The 19,462-nt window shown below is 40.4% G+C and overlaps 1 protein-coding gene across 4 annotated transcripts in view; it reads right to left on the reverse strand.

The window, feature by feature from the left end:
- LOC140211233 (SRSF protein kinase 3) overlaps nt 1–19,462 on the reverse strand; it is a 49,459-nt gene that overhangs the window by 12,230 nt on the left and 17,767 nt on the right. For all 4 annotated transcript variants that reach the window (XM_072280868.1, XM_072280865.1, XM_072280867.1 and 1 more), the window contains 7 exons: nt 18,089–18,197; nt 13,871–13,958; nt 10,820–10,907; nt 9,393–9,499; nt 3,663–3,819; nt 2,835–2,935; nt 1,687–1,794 (listed from right to left, as the gene is read on the reverse strand). In XM_072280868.1, the coding sequence (XP_072136969.1) occupies nt 1,687–1,794; nt 2,835–2,935; nt 3,663–3,819; nt 9,393–9,499; nt 10,820–10,907; nt 13,871–13,958; nt 18,089–18,144 (705 nt within the window). In that variant the 5' untranslated portion in view covers nt 18,145–18,197. The remainder of the gene's footprint in view (nt 1–1,686; nt 1,795–2,834; nt 2,936–3,662; nt 3,820–9,392; nt 9,500–10,819; nt 10,908–13,870; nt 13,959–18,088; nt 18,198–19,462) is intronic.

Genomic DNA, 19,462 nt, shown 5'->3' on the forward strand with positions numbered 1-19,462 from the left:
TTCTTCTTCAGAGACTTGGCATGCAGTGGCGTGATTCTTACTTTGTGTTTGCTCAAACTGGGCTCGTCTAGAAGATGATAAATAAAGGATGCAAATTTGGAGAGATGTGAGTTTCCCTTATAAATTCCTCTTTCCCACCTCAGGTATCCATGTGAAGTGTACCAGGGGCAGACCGCACTTGAAATTGAGTTTGGTTTGAGAGGGATCAGTGTTCAGTTTGTCGCTTACAGAATGTGGAAGTCACAGATAAGATAATTCATCTGTATTAGACCCTGTGGTCAATAAGGGTATTTCAGAGGGTAGTTTAGAATCAACCACATATCAGTGGTAACGTAATCAGATAAAAGTCAAAAGGAGGCAGCAGAAGGGTGCAGTTGCTGGAACTGCTGCCTTACAACTCCTACAATGTCTGGTACTGCCTGTGGAGTTAGCCTAATCTTTGTGACTGTGTGCCAGCTGTTAGGTCAATTAGGCACTGTAAGTGACCCTTAGTGTGTTAGTGAGTAGTAGAATCTGGGGTGAGTTCATGGGAATATAGGGAAATAGGATGGGTCAGAATCAGATTACAGTTAAGATGGGTGCATGTGGACTCAATAAACCGTAGGATCTGTTTCCATACATAATCTTATTATGACTCCTAAAGGTACTAAAGGTATAATTTATTCCCTGAAGGACATGAATGAATCAAATTGTTTTTTAAAAATTCTGTTGCTTCATGTACAAATGTACTTAATTCCTCTAGAACCCCAGGGTTCTGAAAGAGGTGGCTGAAGAGATCGTGGAGACATTAGTAATGATCTTTCAAGAATTAGTAGATTTGGGAATGGTTCTGGAAGACTGGTAAACTTCAAATGCCACTCCACTCTTCAAGAAGGGAGAGAGGCAGAAGAAAGGAAACTATAGGCTAGTTAGTCTGACCTCAGTGGTAGGGAAGATATTGGAGTCAGTTATTACGGATGAGGTCTTAGGGTACTTGGAGGCACATGATAAAATAGGTCATAGTCAGCATGGTTTCCTTAAGGGAAAATCTTGCCTGATAAATCTGTTGGAATTCTTTGAGGAAATAACAGGCACGATAGTCAAAGGAGGGAAAATCTTGCCTGATAAATCTGTTGGAATTCTTTGAGGAAATAACAGGCACGATAGTCAAAGGAGAATCAGTTGATGTTGCATACTTGAATTTTCACTGGAATTTAGAAGATTAAAGGATGACCTCAGTGAAACCAGTTGAATGGTGGAAGGTCTTGACACAGTGAATGTGGAGAGGATGTTTTCTATGGTGGGAGTCTTTAAGACCAGAGAACACAGCTTCAGAATAGAGAGGCATCCTTTTAGAATGGAGATGAGGAATAATTTCTTTAGCCAGAGAGTGGCGAGTCTATGTTTATAAACTAAATTTATGTATATATGGTCTTACTCAAACATTACTTGTTTTTTAGGATTGCTTTTATGTTTGTATTTGTGGTGGGTGTTTTTTTTTGTTTTTTAGTGTGTTCTTTATGCTTATTGTGTTTGTTTATGCTACAGCTGATCTGAAGTAACAGTCATTTTGTTCTTTACACTCAAGTGCTGAGAATGGCAATACCAATCTTGAATGTTGAACTCATACAATTTGTAATGCATTAAGTTACAAAGTAATAAGTAGCTTCAGGGAGTGTAAACTGGAAACATTGCTCTTTCTTTTACCACACAAGCTGTGCTCCAAATGTCAGCAGGAGGCCCATAACCAGCGCCAAGGATGGTCTCCAGTGCACGGTACGGTCTTGTCTGGATCTTCTCTGTAACATGTTTGAACTGGAACCAAGGTTAAAAAAATAGTTTAATAAAGAGATAAGTAATCTCAGGAGCCCAAGTCATTCAGTTTATTTATTTATTTACTGAGATACAGTGCAGAAAAGGCCATTCTGGCCCTTTGACCCAGCAGTCCCTGATTAACCCCAGCCTAAATATGGGGCAAATTACAATGACCAAATAACCTACTAAGTGGTACATCTTTGGACTGTGGGAGAAAACAGTACCACCCAGAGAAACCCCAGGCATTCCACAGGGAGGACATACAGAAACCTTAGAGATGACATTGGAACTGTACTCCAAATTTTGATGCCCCGAGCTGTTTTAGCATCACTCTAACCGCGATGTTGATAGGTTAATAGATTCTTGATTAGGTGTTAAAGGTTATGAGCTGAAGGCAGGAGAATGGGGTTGAGAGGGATAATAAATTAGCTATGATGGAATGGTGGAGAAGATTTGATAAGCCAAATGGTCTAATTCTGCTCTTATGCCTTATGGTCTAATGGTAATTTGAGAAAGTTAAACAAGGTTTTTTCGTGAGCGTATATATCATTGCTTTGTTCCATTGCTGTATGACGAATGCTGCGACTTTGGCACATGCAATGTGATAAACTGCACTGCACTTGCAGCATTATAGTTAACTGAAATCTGATTGTACTTTGTTATCACAGATGTGTGGGTCTAGTGAAATGTGATTGCATGGGTATTTTATATTGAAGTCACAATTTCTTCCAGAATCACTTCACATTGACCCCAGTAATGGTAATTAAGACACTGAATGATCTTCAGCCACATTGTAATGGTACACACTTCACACTATCATCAACAGAAAAGAGAACATAATTTATTCAAAGAATAAGGGATGATGCTTCAGGGAGCTAGAAATATGAGGTTTAGGGACAATGTTTCAGACCAAACTCAGAGAGGAGTTCCTTGGTTGAGACTTATATGCTCCAATTATGTAAACCAATATTCGAGCAATCTATATGAAGATCATCTCGACAATATTAATTCCTGTCCTTCCATGACTGCATGGAACTCACTGTCCAGCAACCGCTTCCCAGGTCCACAATCTTTACACTTATTTCTTCAGCATATTTAGGATCCAAAGGGTTCGGGAGTGAATATTCTGTGTTAATTTCTCCTGAAAATGATAACAAAAATCAGATCAAAGGAGATAAACAACATATCTCTGGTCATATCTAACATATGTCTTACCAGTATCCAAGGACCAGAGTCCTTGGACTCTGAGAAGAGTTTTGATAACAGTAGTATATTGTTGATGGAATTTTGACCACTGCTTCAGTATAAAATATACAAATGAAGGAAGACAACTCAGAATTCCTTATTTGAGGAATACCAGATTCTGTAAAGGAGGAAGGATGGAGGGAATGTAAGAAAGGAAGACAGATTAATCTGATCCCAAAAACACTTTACAACCATCAGAATATACCAAAATGTACTTGTTTTAATCCAGGAAGTGCAGTGGGGAAATACAAGTAGCAAGCTCTTGCAACAGCAAAGGGATAATGACCAATCTTTAGGTTTTCTTAGTCAAAGTAGAGATAACATCCTTGAATAACAGATTAGGAGGAAACATTTTGTGTTTTTGGTGTCCTGGTTCAGCCTTATCTTTGGAATATTAAAATATTGTGAATTTAAACACAAGAGATCCTACAGATAATGAAAGTCCAGAGTAATTCACTAAAATGCTGGAGGAACTCAGCAGGTCAGGCAGCTTCGTTGATGTTTATGGACAAGTCTTAGTCTGAAACATCAACTGTTTATTCCTCTCCACAGATGCTGCCTTACCTTTTAGTTCCTCCAGCATTTTGTGTGTGTGATATTGTAAACTTCCTGCCATTAACTACCTGTTAGACTCCGTGCTTCTTTTCCAGCTCCTGGTTGCATGGAAACAGCTATTTGATTGAGATATTGTTGGTTGACACAGAGAAGAATGTTATCTGGTTTGATATCCGTATGCAGGATCTTGCACTTGGTATGCAGATAATTCAACCCTTGTAGAACCTAAGATATGAGGACAGAAAGCAGCCTATCAGTTAGTACAGTTGAACTGCTTCCGAAATAAAAACTGAATGATCAACCAAACAAACTACAGTGGATTCAGGTTAATTGGGACACAACAGGAGCAATATATTTTGCCACAACTAAGGGGAAGCCTGAGTAACAAATACTGTATTTAAATGAAATACAAGACAAATTAAAACAGTGCTAATACTACTACAGTATTATAAAACTGTGCATTTGTTCCTAATTGTTATTGACAGTGTATAGTATGATTGTCTGCAAATGAACAAAATCAGTGCAGACATCTAATGCAGTTAATGGACTGCCTTCATACAATAATTTCGATGATTACATCCTCCAAATCTTCATTTTCATTGTAACATTCATGATAATCGTCGATAACTTCAAATTCTTTATATTGCTTAACTTATTAAAGTAACAAAATCATGTCATTTTCACTCCCAGCAGTTTCTGGCATCTCCAAGCCTGAATGCTTGAAACTGCAGGGAGCAAAGCAGTTCTGAATTGTCTTACTGCTTATTTATCGCCAACTATCAGTGACAAAAGTCACTGCTTTTTCAACACAAGCACGTGCAGTGAACACTATTTAGAAACAGTTTGCTCTGAGTATGGTGTAGTGTCTACCGGCCATAGAAGTGCACACATCTGACGCGAATTAGAAATTGTTCAGCAACAGTCTCCCTTCTCAAACAAACAACATAGTGCCCCAAATAAATGAAGGGAATCTCAATTATTTTCTTGATTGTTTTTTGTTCTTTAAGAGTCGTCCCAAATAAGCGGCTACCCTGATTAACCAAAGACCCAATTAACTGTATTATCAGATGTTAGGCATTCTGTCCAAAGTGCAAAGCCATCTAATTTTAAAAAACTAATTTACATTTTTCTTATATTTTACTGTAGAGATCCTCTGTCAGATCTATTTTCTGGCTATAGAACTGAATAAGATAGTTTGATATTTATTGGAACTGTAGAAAAGTTAGAAGTGGCTCATTGAAAGAGATTGAGTAAGAAGAGGATGGAGAGCCTGTTACTGAAACCGTTGTCTCGGGCTAAAAGTTCTGGCGTGTAAGTCTGAGTGAAAGGAATATACATACCATTCAGAATTGTAGATAATTGCAAATCTTACATGGAAACTAATGCTTAGTTTTTCAGTATTCATTGATTTTATTGGACACTAAAGGATTCAATAATATGAGAACTTAAGAACCAGGAGCAGGTGTAGGCCATTTGGTCTGTTGAGCTTGCTCCACCATTCAATAAATTCATGGCTGATCTGCTTTGGACTCAGCTCTACCTACATGCTTTTTCCCCATAACTTCATTCCCTGGCTGTGCAGAAATTTGTCTAACTGTGCCTTAAATATATTTAATGAGGTAGCCTCTATCTATGCTTTAGAAAAAGCAGATTCTCTACATCTTCATCCTAAATCTATTCCCCTGAATCTTGAGGCTATGTCCCCTACTTCTAGACTTACTTCCCAGTTGAAACAACTTTCCAGTCTCTGTCTTATCTATCCCTTTCATAATTTAGATGTTTTCATAAAATCCCCTCTCATTCTTCTGGATTTCATTGAGTCCCAGGCAACATTAATCTTTCTTAAACACGAGGAATTCTGCAGATGCTGGAAATTCAAGCAACACACTTCAAAGTTGATGGTGAACGCAGCAGGCCAGGCAGCATCTCTAGGAAGAGGTACAGTTGGCGATTCGGGCCGAGACCCTTCGTCAGGATGAAGGGTCTCGGCCTGAAACGTCGACTGTACCTCTTCCTAGAGATGCTGCCTAGCCTGCTGCATTCACCAGCAACTTTGATGTGTGTTGCATTAATCCTTCTTCATAGGTTAACCCCCTCATCTCCAGAATCAACCCAGTGAGCCTCCTGTGCACCACCTACAAAGCTAGTATGTCTTTCCTCAATTAAGGAGACCAAAACTGCATGCAGTGCACTAGGGTGTGGGCATACCAGTACCCTGTACAGTTGCAGCATAACCTCACTGCTCTTAAATTCAATCCCTCTAGCAAAGAAGGCCGACATTCCATTTGCCTTCTTGATAGCCTGTTACATCTGCAAACCAACATTTTGCGATTCACACACAGACACTTCCAAGTCCTTCTGCACAGTCACATACTGCAATCTTTCACCACTATATAATAACCTGATCTATTATTTTTCCTTCCAAAGTGGATGGCCTCACACTTACCAGTGTTGTACTCTATCTGCCAAACCCTTGCCCACTCATTTAATCTGTCGATATCTCTCCACATCCTCTACACAGTTTTGCTTTTTCACTCAATGTAGCATCATCAGCAAAACTTAGATTGCTACACTTGGTCCCCTTATCCAAATAGTTCGTACATACTTAAGGCCACTTTAGTAGGTACAGGAGGTACATAATAAGTGACCATTGAATGTATATTTGTGGGCCTAGCACTGAACCCTGTGGCACTCTGCTCACCACTGACTGTCAGCCAGGGAAACACCAATTTATCCCAACTATCAGGCAAATAGAAATTAGGCAGGATAGTGGCTTGAGAAACAGTGTCCACTGTGTTCTTATCGAATGGCAGTGCCATTGTGAGGGTCAGACAGCCTAGTCCTGCATCTGTTCCTTATTATCTGCCCAAGAGAAGGGGGCATAGATACAACTCTATCCCCATTCATGTTCCAATATGTCAGTCTATGGCTTCCTCTTCTGCCACGATGAGGCCACTGTCACAATGGAGGAGCATCACCTCATATTCCATCTAGGTAGTCTCCAACCTGATGGCATGAACATGGATTTCTTCAAGTTCCAGTAATTTCTTTTTTCCCAACCCCACTTCTTCTGTTCCCTACTCTGACCTCTCGTCTCTTCTGCTCACCTGCCTTTCACATCCCTCTTTCCCTTTCCCCTATGCTCCACTCTCCTCTCCTATCAGATTACTTCTTCTCTGGCCTTTGCCTTTTCCACCCATCACCTCCCAGCTTCTTGGTTCATCACCCTCCCCAACCCACATGACTTCACCTATCACTTTCTAGCTTCCCCTCCCCCAGCCTTCTTATTCTGGCATCTTCCCCCTTCCTTTCCAGTCCTGATGAATGCTCGTGGCCCAAAATAATGACTGTTTATTCATGACCATAGGTGCTGCCCGGCCTGTTTTTATCTTGTGTTTATGTTTATATATACAATTCTGTTAAGATAAAGAATGCACCTATTTACTAAGTCATTAGATCAGCCCAGAGCTCCGCACCACCAGAGAATAAACTTTGAAATGTAGCCACTGTTGTGTTAATGGGAAATGCAGCAGAATTTGTACAGACTGCAAGATCCCACAAACAGCCTGTTCCCGAGGGAAGGAAAATTGTCACGTTGCTGGGAAAATGCTTAGGCTTGTTTCTGATGGATGTGAAGTGTTACTGTCAGAGAAAATCGCCATAGTACTGGATAGGGACACAAAACTCAAGGGCAAGACATAAAATTCTGGAAGAACTTAGCAGGTCAGATTGCATCTATAGAAGGAAATAAATAGTTGTTTCGGGCCAAGACCCTGGAAAGGAAGAATTTTGGCTTCTTTCCCGTTCCTTTCCTGTCCTGGTGAAAGGTCTCTGCCTGAAATGTTGTCTGTTTATTCCTCTTCATAGATGCTGTCTGACTTGCTGAATTTCTCCACGCATATTGCTCTGGATTTCCAGCTTCTGCAGAATCTCTTGTGTTTTCCAAATTCAAGAGTTCTGGACAAAACATGCTAAATAACATTGAATGTAATACATCTGATCATGTCTCATAGCAGGTGAAAGAATACCCTGGACTCTAGGAAAATTGTTGCCATTTTCTGTCCTGTAGTTTTGAGAGAATGGCGAAGCATTGGTCAGGCTGCGAGTTAGGTATTGCTCCAACACTGGATCTTGTAGAGTTCAGAATGGGCAAAGGAACTTGGCATAATAGCCAATTCTTATGTTATCAACACATCAATGAATTCAACACCAGGTCTGAGGAGGTGCAAAGGATATCCTCTCCTTAACTTGAATGACAGCCGACAACTGTGAGAGCCGCAGATAAAAGTATGCTAATTTACATAGACTTTCTGATCTGTGATTAGATCTGTCCAAGAAGCTTCCAGAAAAATTCTAAGTTGCTTATTAAGTTAAGATGTTTTGAGGTTTTGAAGGGTATTTTTAAAAGTCTTAGGGTTTTTAGGAACTTCTGAGCTTTATATGTTTTCTTTAAGAATTATTTGAGCATTTTAAAAGATCTGATAACTCAGGGGGTATGATCTATTTGAGAATTTTTCACCTGCTTTGAATGTGGGACTGGATTTGGCTAACCCTCTAATGACATGGAAGCCCCTTTTAACAATAGGATCACAGTATCACAACTTTTCTATGTTGCTCAGGAGGCCACTAAGGAGTGTGGAGGCAAGGGGTGTAACTGATTAATTCACGTGTAAGTTACTATAAAATGGACATTTAGACAGAGATGTAATGTAAAGATTTTTACTCCTCATGTATGTGAAGGATGCAAGTAATAAAGTCAATTCAATTCAGATGTGCTCACCACTCACTGCATTGTGACAAATTGTTACAAAAGGTAACCAGTTTGCTTCAGGCTGTTGTCTTTTATCAGGGCAACAATGTTGGGCTGGAAATGAATAAGGGACATGTCACTATTTATATCCTGAGGCCAATTAAAAACAGTGTAGTACCAGTTTATTTGAAGCTTGTCCATAATTTCGAGTCATAGGGTTATATTACACAGAAGCAGGCCTTTTGTCACGCACATCCATGCCAACCATTTTGCCCATCTACTGCCCACTTGCCTGCATTAAGACAATATTCCTCTATGTCTTGCCTATTCAAGTGTCTGTCTGTCTAATAATGTATATACGACTACACCACCTTCTTAGCTAGTGCCATCCTTGTATCTGTGTGGGGAAAAAAAACTTACCCTTCAAATCCCCTTTAAATCTTTTCCCTCTCACCTTAAGCCTATACCATCTGGTATGTGATACCCCTACCATGAGAAAAAGATTGTGGCTTTCTACCCTGTCTATGCTCTCATAACTTTATACACCTCTATTAAGTCACCCTGTGCTCCAAGTAAAACAACCCAGCCTATCCAGTCTTTCCTTACATAGGACAGAGAACCTAGAACTCTACATCACAGTACAGGCCCTTTGGCCCACCATGTTGTGCCGACCTCATAACCTACTCTAAGATTATCCTAACTAAAGTCTTCCAATCCAAGCAACATCCCGGTGAACCCTCTTCACCCTCTACAGCACAATATTTAAGCTCCTGACTTGAGTGGATCAGGAGCTGGGCAGGAATATTCTGTGATTGGCGTGACCTAAACCCCAGGGCAGATTTAACAAAAACCATTCCTGTGGCACCAGGAGGAGCTGGTTCTCTACAGAATTCTGAATCCCATTAGTTGGAAGACAGCTTATACCGAAATATTAGTCAAGATTCAGGACAAATGTCAGGCAAGTTTCAGAGACCTCCTGATCAGCAAACAATAAGCATTTCCTATTTTAAAAAAGGCTCAGGATATGTTCTTATTCATTTCATCTTACCTGTCGAATGATTTTCTTGACACAAGGCATGGGTAGCCCCTGCCAATTGGATTTAATAATCCAATGATAAAGATGATTACCTAGTAGTTCTGTAACTAAACACACATCTGGCACAGGAGTTAAGGTGGTTACAGAAAGTCTGGACCTGATCAATAATGAGTGAAGTTATGAATGTAGAAAATTTATTCATATTGAGTTTTATCACTTCACTTTGAAACATCTCAGAGTAGTTTAAGTACAATCACTGTGGATTGTAGTGATTGCCACTATGAAGTCAGACCCAGAAGATATTTTGGACAATGTGATGAAGAGAAAAATAAATCAATATTTCCCAGCAATGTTCAGAACAAAGACAGAAGATCCTCATCTCTGAATTATTTTCACATTATCTGAATAGACAGCATAGTTTCACCTGTCACCTACAGGATGCTATCCACAAATTTGCAATATTTCTTCAAGAGATTCATGGAATCATAGAGATACGGTAGAATCACGAGGAAAACATCCAGCCCGTCAAATCCACACCAGTTTCTTGTAGAGCAATTTATTCAGTCACATTGTATAGCAAAAATCCATTTCAGAATTTTATAAACTGGCATGAAGCTAAAATTAAAAACTTTAAACTCTGAAGGCAAGGAAACTAATGTCTATTTGAGACTATTTAATACTATTTAAACTAAAAATTACTAGAATCAAAATTAATACCACTGACATATGTCATAAACTTTGGTATTTTGCATCAGCAATACATTTTAAAAAACTATAAATTACAGTATAATATATATTTTATACAACAGAGTATGTCTGAGGTGATAGGGGTCTGTAATGATGAATGCTGCCTTTTTGAGGCATCACATTTGAAGATGTTAGTTACATGATAATCTGTAGATATGGCCTGAAACCTCTAGTTATACAATTAATGAATATCCATAGTTTCTAAATCCACCATTCATGAAAACCAGACATTAAAAAATTCAACATAGTCAAACGCCCTTGACACTGGGCTCATTTATAAAGCTCTCTGATCTCAAAATACATGATTCACAAATCACTTTTTAAGGTAAACACATTCAAAATAGTCTGCAGACATTATTCATATAAATCTAGGTATCATGTGTCATGTGCAATTAGAGATAAGCAGGTGACAGTTTCCAGGTCATGCCATTTAATAAAGGTTTGCAGAGAAGGTCACAAGAGCTGCCTGGATTATTCTGTCCTCGTATTTCCCTCCCTGTGGTGACATATCTGTACAGTACTTGGAAATCTGTGTTGTAACTGAGACGCAGAGGTCGCTGTATGAATCACTTACACACTCCCTAATCAGGCAGAAAACATTTTGCTGCTGTCATCAAATATACACACGTTAAATACATCTTCCTGTACATCTTTTCACAACAAATCAGTAATGATGTTGAATTAAAGGATACGGACACCATTCAGACCGGTGATTATAAATTGATCTAATAGTTGGACAATTCGTTCCTTATCTGGATCCTTTGAGCATTTCCATCTCACCTGAGAAAATAAATATTTTTAAAGGATAAATATGTGTTCATGCAGCATGGAAACAGGCCCCCAGACCTACCAAATCAGTTCACCCATTCACTCTCATCCATTTTACACTAATTCCATTTTATTCCTCTCACATTTCCATCAATTTCTTCAATGTTCTACCAATTACCTACACTTTACAGTGACCAATTAACCTACCAACATAGACATCTTTGGAATATGGGAAGAATCGTCATGGTCAGAGGAAAGCATGCAAACTCCACACCGACAAGCACTCAAGGTGAAAATTGAAGCCAGTATATCAGAGCTGTGGAGAAAGTGATGGATTAAAAATCTTTTGCTGATGATCACTTGTTTCTAACAGTTACTTTACTGCCTGGGATTCAAGCCTCTCACACTGGGAAACTATCGGAACAACATTGTTCAATTTCCTCAGCATTCTTGATAGTAATGTGTGGAGGAAAAGTATAAAGTCATCCTTTAGGAAATAATGTAATAAATCATCTGCTTTTGATAATGTGCATGAGCCATTTTGATGAGAAATTCCAAGACTTCATGGTATTTCTTTAATATTGTAGAAATATTAACAACATCATCTCCATTTGGCATTGAGTGCTCTAATCAACAATTTAAAGGTGGTTCCAAAGGTCGCTAAGAATTGAAATTTTAGTATTATATTTTTGTAGGTTTGGTAAGAGATGGAGAGTTGTTCCTGATTTTCTGTGCAAACTTCAATTCTCTACAAGTCAGTGTGAGGCCTCTGCGTTTCTCTCCTGTGTACACCCACTCAGCCCTACATGGTTAACAAAGGGAGATGTCCAATCCAGCAAGCTAAAGTGGGGCACTCAACTGCCAGGTGCTTTACTTTAAAAAAAAGGGGATGATCTTACATTTAAACACTTCCTTTCGTAACTTCAGGACATTCCTAAATCACATGCAGAGGGTGATAATATTTATTTTTATTTATTGAGAGACAGCTTGGAAAAGGCCCTTCCAACCTTTTAGCCGCATCACCCAGCGATCCCAAATTTAACCCTCCATAATCATGGAACAGTTTTACAGTGACCAGTTAACCTACTAACTGTTACATTTTGGACTGGAAACTGGAGCACCTGGAGAAAACCCACACATTTGGTTTGTCACCTGAAACAGTCAAAAACTTCTACAGATGTACAGTGGAGGGCATTCTGGCAGGCTGCATCACTGTCTGGTATGGGGCGGAGTGGGGGGGGCTGCCTCACAGGATCAAAAGAAGCTACAGGAAGTTGTAATATTAGTCATCTCCATCATGCATATTAGCCTCCATAATATCCAAGATATCTTCAAAGAGTGGTGCCTTAGAAAGGTGGCATCCATTGTTAAGGACCCCCATCACCCAGGACATGCCCTCTTCTCATTGTTACCATCAGGAAGGAGGTACAGAAACCTGAAGGCACACACTCAGTGATTCAGGAACAGCTTTTTCCCCCCCTCTGCAATCCGATTCCTAAATGGACCTTTAAAAAAATTTATGTTTTTGCACTAATTTTAATTTAACTATTTTATATACATATATACCTATTGTAATTGATTTACTTATTTTTTCTATGTCATCATGTATTGCATTGTACTCTTGCGGCTAAGTTAACAAATTTCACGGTGTATACTAGTGATATTAAACCTGATTCTGATTCATTCCACAGGGAGGACATACAGAGACTTCTTACAGATGACGTCGGAATTGAACCCTGAACTCCGAACTCCGACGTCCCAGACTGTAATAGTGTTGCGCTAACCACTATGCTACCGTGGTGCTCAAATATATTCCAAGCGCAAGCATATAAGAAATGGCTACAAAAAATTAGTTTTTTCATTTCAATGCTGACTATATCAGTAGTCAGTTCATTTGTAGACTGTGAACTAAATATCCTTGATGCAGGGTTTCAACACAAAACATGAACAATTCCTCCCATCCTCACCCTTGCCCCATACACAGACACAGATTAATGATGAAAGATTAGCTTTATTTGTCACATGTGCATTGAAACATGCAGTGAAATGTGTTGCCTGTGTCAATGACCAACACATTCTGAGGATTGTGCTGGGGCAGTCCACAATTGTTACACGCTTCCAGTTCCACCAGAATATGCCCACAACTCACAAACCCTAACCTGTAAGTCTCTGGAATGTAGGAGGAAATCAGAGCACCTGGGGGAAACCCACCCAGGTCACAGGGAGAAGATTCCAGAGAGCAGTGGGAATTGAACCCGGATCAGTGAATATTGGTGTTGTATATTATTGCACTAACAGCTACACTATTGTACTGCTGTGCCAACAGGTCAAAATGCTCTTTGACTTGCTAAATTCCTCCAGCAGATTGTCTACTGTTGAAATCAAGTATAATTTTCTGCTATCTAATTTATATTTCTGTGTGTTGAGATATTAGGGCATGCATGTTCACCACATTAACATAGTGGTTAGTGTGACACCAATACAGCTTGGGGTGTCAGAGTTCAAACCCACTGTCTTCTGTAAGGACTTTGTACGTCCTCTCCATTGAATCCACAAGTTTTCTCTGTGTGCTATGATTTCCTCCCACAGTCCAAAGATGCACCAGTTAGTAGGTTAATTGGTCGTTGTAAAGTTATTTAGTGTTAAGTTATTTAGGGTTAAATCATGGTTTGTTGAGGGTTGCTGGGTGGCATGGCATGAAGGGCCAGAATGGCCTATTCCATGCTGTAAAATTTAAAGAAAGTGTCAACAGCTAGATCCTGCAAAAGATTGCAATGAGACAAGCTATTAGGTCAGGATACCAAGTCAAATAATCCTTCTGGGATCTTTTCCAGCTTCCTGAGAGAAATGATGGTGTTTTAGATAGTGCCACCTCTGAAAGTCACTACTCTGGAAGCAGAACTTTAGATTTTTCCTTTGGAGTGGGACACTACTGTCTTAATATTTATTTTGCACATGTTTCAGTGGTTACTCACACATCTGAGAAGCTTGATCTCGTCCTGGGCAGCCTCTGTAAACCCACTTCCACTCTTCGCCACCTTCACTGCCACACATTTATTTTTTCTGTTAGATGTAATACAATACAACTCTCATTCACTTTGCACCTTTAGTGTAGGTAAAATACGTTCAAAAGTATTTGTCAAAGGTTTAGGCATTTCTTCATACAATGATACAGTCTAAATGTAACATAAACTGATCAATCTGGGTGCCACACTGGAGTGGCAGTTAGCATGATGCTGTTACAGCATGGACATCAGAGTTCAATTTCAATGTCCTTTGTAAGGAATGTCTGAATATCCTCCTGTGGAATGTGTTGGTTTTCCCCAAGCCCTCCGGTTTCCTCCCACACTCTAAAGACGTACCAGGAAGGTTAATTGGTCATTGTAGATTGTACCGTGATTAGGTTAAGTTTAAGTCAGGGTTGTCGGAGTTGATGGGCGGTGCACCTTAAAGGTCTGAAAGGGCCTATTCCGTGCTGTATATCAAAATGAAATAAGTACAATATTTGTGCATATGTTCATAATCAACAAGTAGTATTTATGCTGCATGACCGGAGATGAGGAGGAATTTCTTTAGCTAGAAGGTGGTGAATCTGTGGAATTCATTGCCACAGATGGCTGTGGAGGCCAAGTCATTGGGTATATTTAAAGTGGAGGTTGATCGGTTCTTGGTTGATAAGGAGGTCAAAGGTTACAGGGAGAAGTTAGAAGAATGGGATTGAGAGGGATAATAAACCAACCGTGATGAAATGGTGGAGCAGACTCAATGGGCCAAATGGCCTCACTCTGCTCCTATGTCTTATGGGTTTATTGTCTTATGTGTTAATCCTAGGCTCTCCAACAGGAAAACCTAACACTTTATTCTGCCATTGCTGTGTATTTATTAATAGGAGGCTGAATTGTTCTCTAATTCACAATGAGATGGTGGTGAGCTACCATCCAGTGAAAGTTCTCTTGTGGTGCTGCTTTGTGAAAAATTCTAGGGTTTAGGTGCAGTGAGGATGAAGTAGTGGGGATTTACGTGACTTGGTGGAGAAGCTGAGAGTGTTGCTGTTCCCATGTGCCTGCTGCTATTGTCCTTTTAGGCATTAAAATAGATGAGGCTTGGAAGTATTGTAGGAGTAGTATGAGTGAGTATGTAAGGAAGGTGGTGCACACTTCAGCCAGAATACATCTGCGGCACAGAGGCTGGTGGGCACGGTGCCAATCAGGAGGGTTGAACTTTCTGAGTAATATTGGAGTCTGTATTCACCCAGGCAAGTGGGAAGGATTCTTCCACACACCTGACTTGTTGAAAGTTCAAAGTAAATTTATTAAAGTAAATTTATTATCAAAGTACGTGTATGTCACTATATACAACCTTGACATTCATTATATTGCAGGCATACTCAATAAATCTAATAACCATAATAGAATCAATGAAGGACTACACCAAGTGACCATACTGCCAGTGTGCAAAAGACAACAAACTGTGGAAAGGAAGATTAGAAGATAGATAGAAAGAAAAGCAAGCAAGCAATAAATATTGAGGAAATGAGATGAAGAGTCTTTGAAAGTGAGTCCATAGGTTGTGGTAACACTTCTGTGATGGGGCAAGTGAAGTTATCCCCTCTGGTTCAAGAGCCTGATGGTTGAGGGGTAATAACTGTTCCTGAACCAGGTGGTGGTGGTGAGTCTGAGGCTCCTGTACCACCTTGCTGATGGCAGCAGTGAGAAGAGAGCCTGACCTGGATGGTGGGCGACTCTGATGCTGGATGCTGCTTTTCTACAACAGCACTCCATGTAGATGTGCTCAATGCTTGGGAGGGCTTTACCCGTGATGGACTGGGCTGTATCCATTACTTTTTGTAAGATCTTCTGTTCAAGGGCATTGGTGTTTCCGTACCAGGCTCTGATGCAGCCAGTCAATACACTCTCCACCAAACATCCATAGAAGTTTGTCAGAGTTTTAGATGTCATGCCGAATCTTTGCAAACTACCTAAGGAAGTAGGGGTACTGCCATGCTTTCTTTGTAACTGCACTTATGTGCTGAGCCCAAGACAGGGCCTCTGAGGTGATAACGCCCAGGAATTTAAAGTTGCTGACCCTCTCCACCTCTGATCCCCCTGTGAGGACTGACTCATGGACCTCTGGTTTCCTCCTCCTGAAGTCAGTAGTCAGCTTCTTGGTGTTGCTGATATTGAGTGACAGGTTGATGTTATGACAACACAGCCAAATTTCCCTCCTATGTGCTGACGCATCACCACCTTTAATTCATCCTATGACAGTGGTGTAATTAGCAAACTTGAATATGGCATTGCAGCTGTGCTTAGCCACACAGTCATGAATATAAAGTGAGTAGAGCAGGGGACTAAGCACACAGCCTTGTGGAGCACCTGTGCTGATGGAGAGAGTGGAGGAGATGTTGTTACCAATCTGAACTGACTGGGGTCTGCAAGTGGGGAAACTGAGGATCACGTTGCATAAGGAGGTATTGAGGCCAAGGTCTTGAAGCACAATGAATAGTCTTGAGGGGATGATAGCATTGAATGCCAAACGGTAGATGATAAAGAACATCCCAATGTATGCACCTTTGCTGTCCAGATGTTTCAGAGTTGAGTGAACAGCCTTGTGACTTGAGGGAAGATTTTGCCATGTTGGGGAGTGAATCAGTCACTGCATAATTCCCAATTTTGTTTTACCTGCTTTTGGAGTTGTGCCATATCACCCTCCTGGCATTATAAATATCTAGAAAATCAATGGTATCAATTAATTACAGTTAATTCCGGTTAATTGAGCCATTGGTTAATTGGGGTACCTGCTTACTTGGTTCACCTCTTAAAGAACAAAAACTAATTGAGAAAATTGCTGAGATTCCCTTCATTTATTTGGGATACTATGCCCCATCTTTGGGGCAGGAGACTGTTGCTGGAAAGGTTCTAACTAGCATCTGTCAGGTGTACTTATGTGGCCATTAGACACTGCACAGTACTTAGAGCGAACAGTATTTAAATAGTACCAGTTGCATGTGTTTGTGCTCAAAAAGCAGTGATTTTTCTCACTAATATTTGGTGAGAAATAAGCAGAAAGACAATTTGGAACTGTTTTGCTCACAGCAGTTTCAAGCATTCAGGTTTGGAGATGCCAAAAATGGCTGGGAGTGAAAATGAGGTGATTTCACTACTTCAATAAGTTTGGAACTACGAATGTTCTGAAGGTATCAGCAATCATCTTGACTGTAATGAAGAATGGAGGATGCAATTGTCAAAAGTATTGTATGTAGGCAGCCTATCATCTGCACTAGGTGTCTGTGCTGATTTTGTTCATTGCGTACACTGGATGAATTCCTCTATCAAAAACCATTAGAAACTAACAGTTTTAAAGTACAGTAGTACTAGATTTTTAATTTGTTCTGTATTTCATTTAAATAAATAATTTGTTACTCAGTTTTTCTTTTTTCGTTTTTACTATTTCCATGAAACTTTGGCACATTGGGGCAGCCCCTTAATTGGGCCAAAATGCACTGGCTGCACTGTGTCCCAATTAACCAGAACCAACTGTAAGTGCCATGAAACCAGAGCTGGTCAAAGCTTGAGATTTGGACAGTGAGCAGAGTGGTTTATCTCTTAAATGAAAGAGGATGATTTTGCATCAATGCTCAAGAAGTTGAAACCATCCAGCTCAAAGGAATCTTTTTGATCAGCAGTCCACCAGACTAAGGGTAGATAATGGTTATGCCCATGTGGACTAAATGGACAATTTTACACTGTTACTCATTGTCAAGATATATCCAACACACATCAAAGTTGCTGGTTAACGCAGCAGGCCAGGCAGCATCTCTAGGAAGAGCTACAGTCGACATTTCAGGCCGAGACCCTCCGTCCTGATGAGGGGTCTCGGCCTGAAACATCGACTGTCCTAGAGATGCTGCCTGGCCTGCTGCGTTCACCAGCAACTTTGATGTGTGTTGCTTGAATTTCCAGCATCTGCAGAATTCTCCTTGTTTGTGTCAAGATATATCCCTCAGTTTTTCCTTCCTCCTGAACTTACAGAGCTCCAAAGGCCAAGTTCAACATCATCCAGTCATACCTTTTATTACTTTTATCCTTCATTGTATTTAGTACAGTGCACCTTAACTATAGATCTTGGTTTCTAATTAGAAAAAGTAATTTAGGATGCTGTGACAGCTGATATAAAGGAAATTGGATACTTACAGCAGGTCCAGACAAAGCCACACTGTGGAGTAAAAGCCCCATCCCAACTTTCTCATTACTTGATATCTTCCATTAAAAATGTCTCCTAATTTCACTGGATGGTAACCTCCTGTAAAGAAAAAATTGTTACACTTATATCAGCATTTTTCAAGGAAAAACTTTAAAGCATCCTGTGCATAGAGACTGTATTTCTCCTTCACATATGAATGAACATGAATTCATGGATCCATCCCTAAATTAATTTTCATGATGTGATTGAAATAGTTTTATTTTATTTGTTATTAACATTGAATCATGAATCACAGTAATACACGCAAAATGCTGGAAGAACTCAGCAGGTCAGGCAGCATCTATGGAAATGAATACACGGTCGATGTTTTGGGCCGAGACCCTTCACCAGGACTGGAAAGGAACATGTCAGAGTAAAAATGTGGGGAGAAGGGAAGGGGCACAAGCTCAAAAGTGATAGGTGAAGCCCTGTCCGTGGAAAAGGTAAAGGGCTGGAGAGGAAGGAACCCGATAGGAGAGGAGAGCGGACGATAGGAGAAAGGGAAGTAGGAGAGGACCCAGGGGGAGGCAATAGGCAGGTAAGGAGAGGTAAGAGGCCAGAGTGGGGAATAGAAGAAAAGGAAAGGGGGAGGGACTTTTTTTTTAAAAACTAGAAGGGGAAATCGATATCCATGTCATCAGGTTGGAGGCAAACCAGACAGAATGTAAAGTGTTGCTCCTGCACGTTGAGAGTTTTCTCATCGTGGCATGGACCAACATATCAGAATGGGAATGGGAATAGGAATAGGAATTAAAATGGTTGGCCCCTGGGGAATTCCGCTTTTAGTGGATGGAGTGGAGGTGCTTGACAAAGCAGTTCCCCAATTTATGTCGGGTCAATAGCAACAAGTTATTGTGATCGATCTAAATGTGGGTTACAAGTGCTCTAACACCAATTATACTTTTTAAGAGGTTGCTTTCTCTATTTAATGTTGTGTCTAATATATCACATACTAGACATGAGATTTTGTGACAAACTAGCCAGGCAGGTTGTCATTGGCAGAATTTAAACTCTGCTGTTTGTGAAAGTAAAAAGGCATCCGTTAGTCTTGCGAGACCATGGATCTGCACCTGGAAAGTCTTCACTCTCCAGGGCGCAGGCCTGGGCAAGGTTGTATGGAAGACCAGCAGTTGCCCATGCTGCAAGTCTCCCCTCTCCACGACACCAATGTTGTCCAAGGGAAGGGCATTAGGACCCATACCAGTGTCGTCACAGAGCAATGTGTGATTAAGTGCCTTGCTCAAGGACACAACACGTTGCCTCGGCTGGGGCTTGAACTCACGACCTGCAGGTCGCTAGTCCAATGCCTTAACCACTTGGTCACA

Source organism: Mobula birostris, chromosome 16, assembly GCF_030028105.1.
Source record: "Mobula birostris isolate sMobBir1 chromosome 16, sMobBir1.hap1, whole genome shotgun sequence".
Lineage (NCBI taxonomy): Eukaryota > Metazoa > Chordata > Chondrichthyes > Myliobatiformes > Myliobatidae > Mobula > Mobula birostris.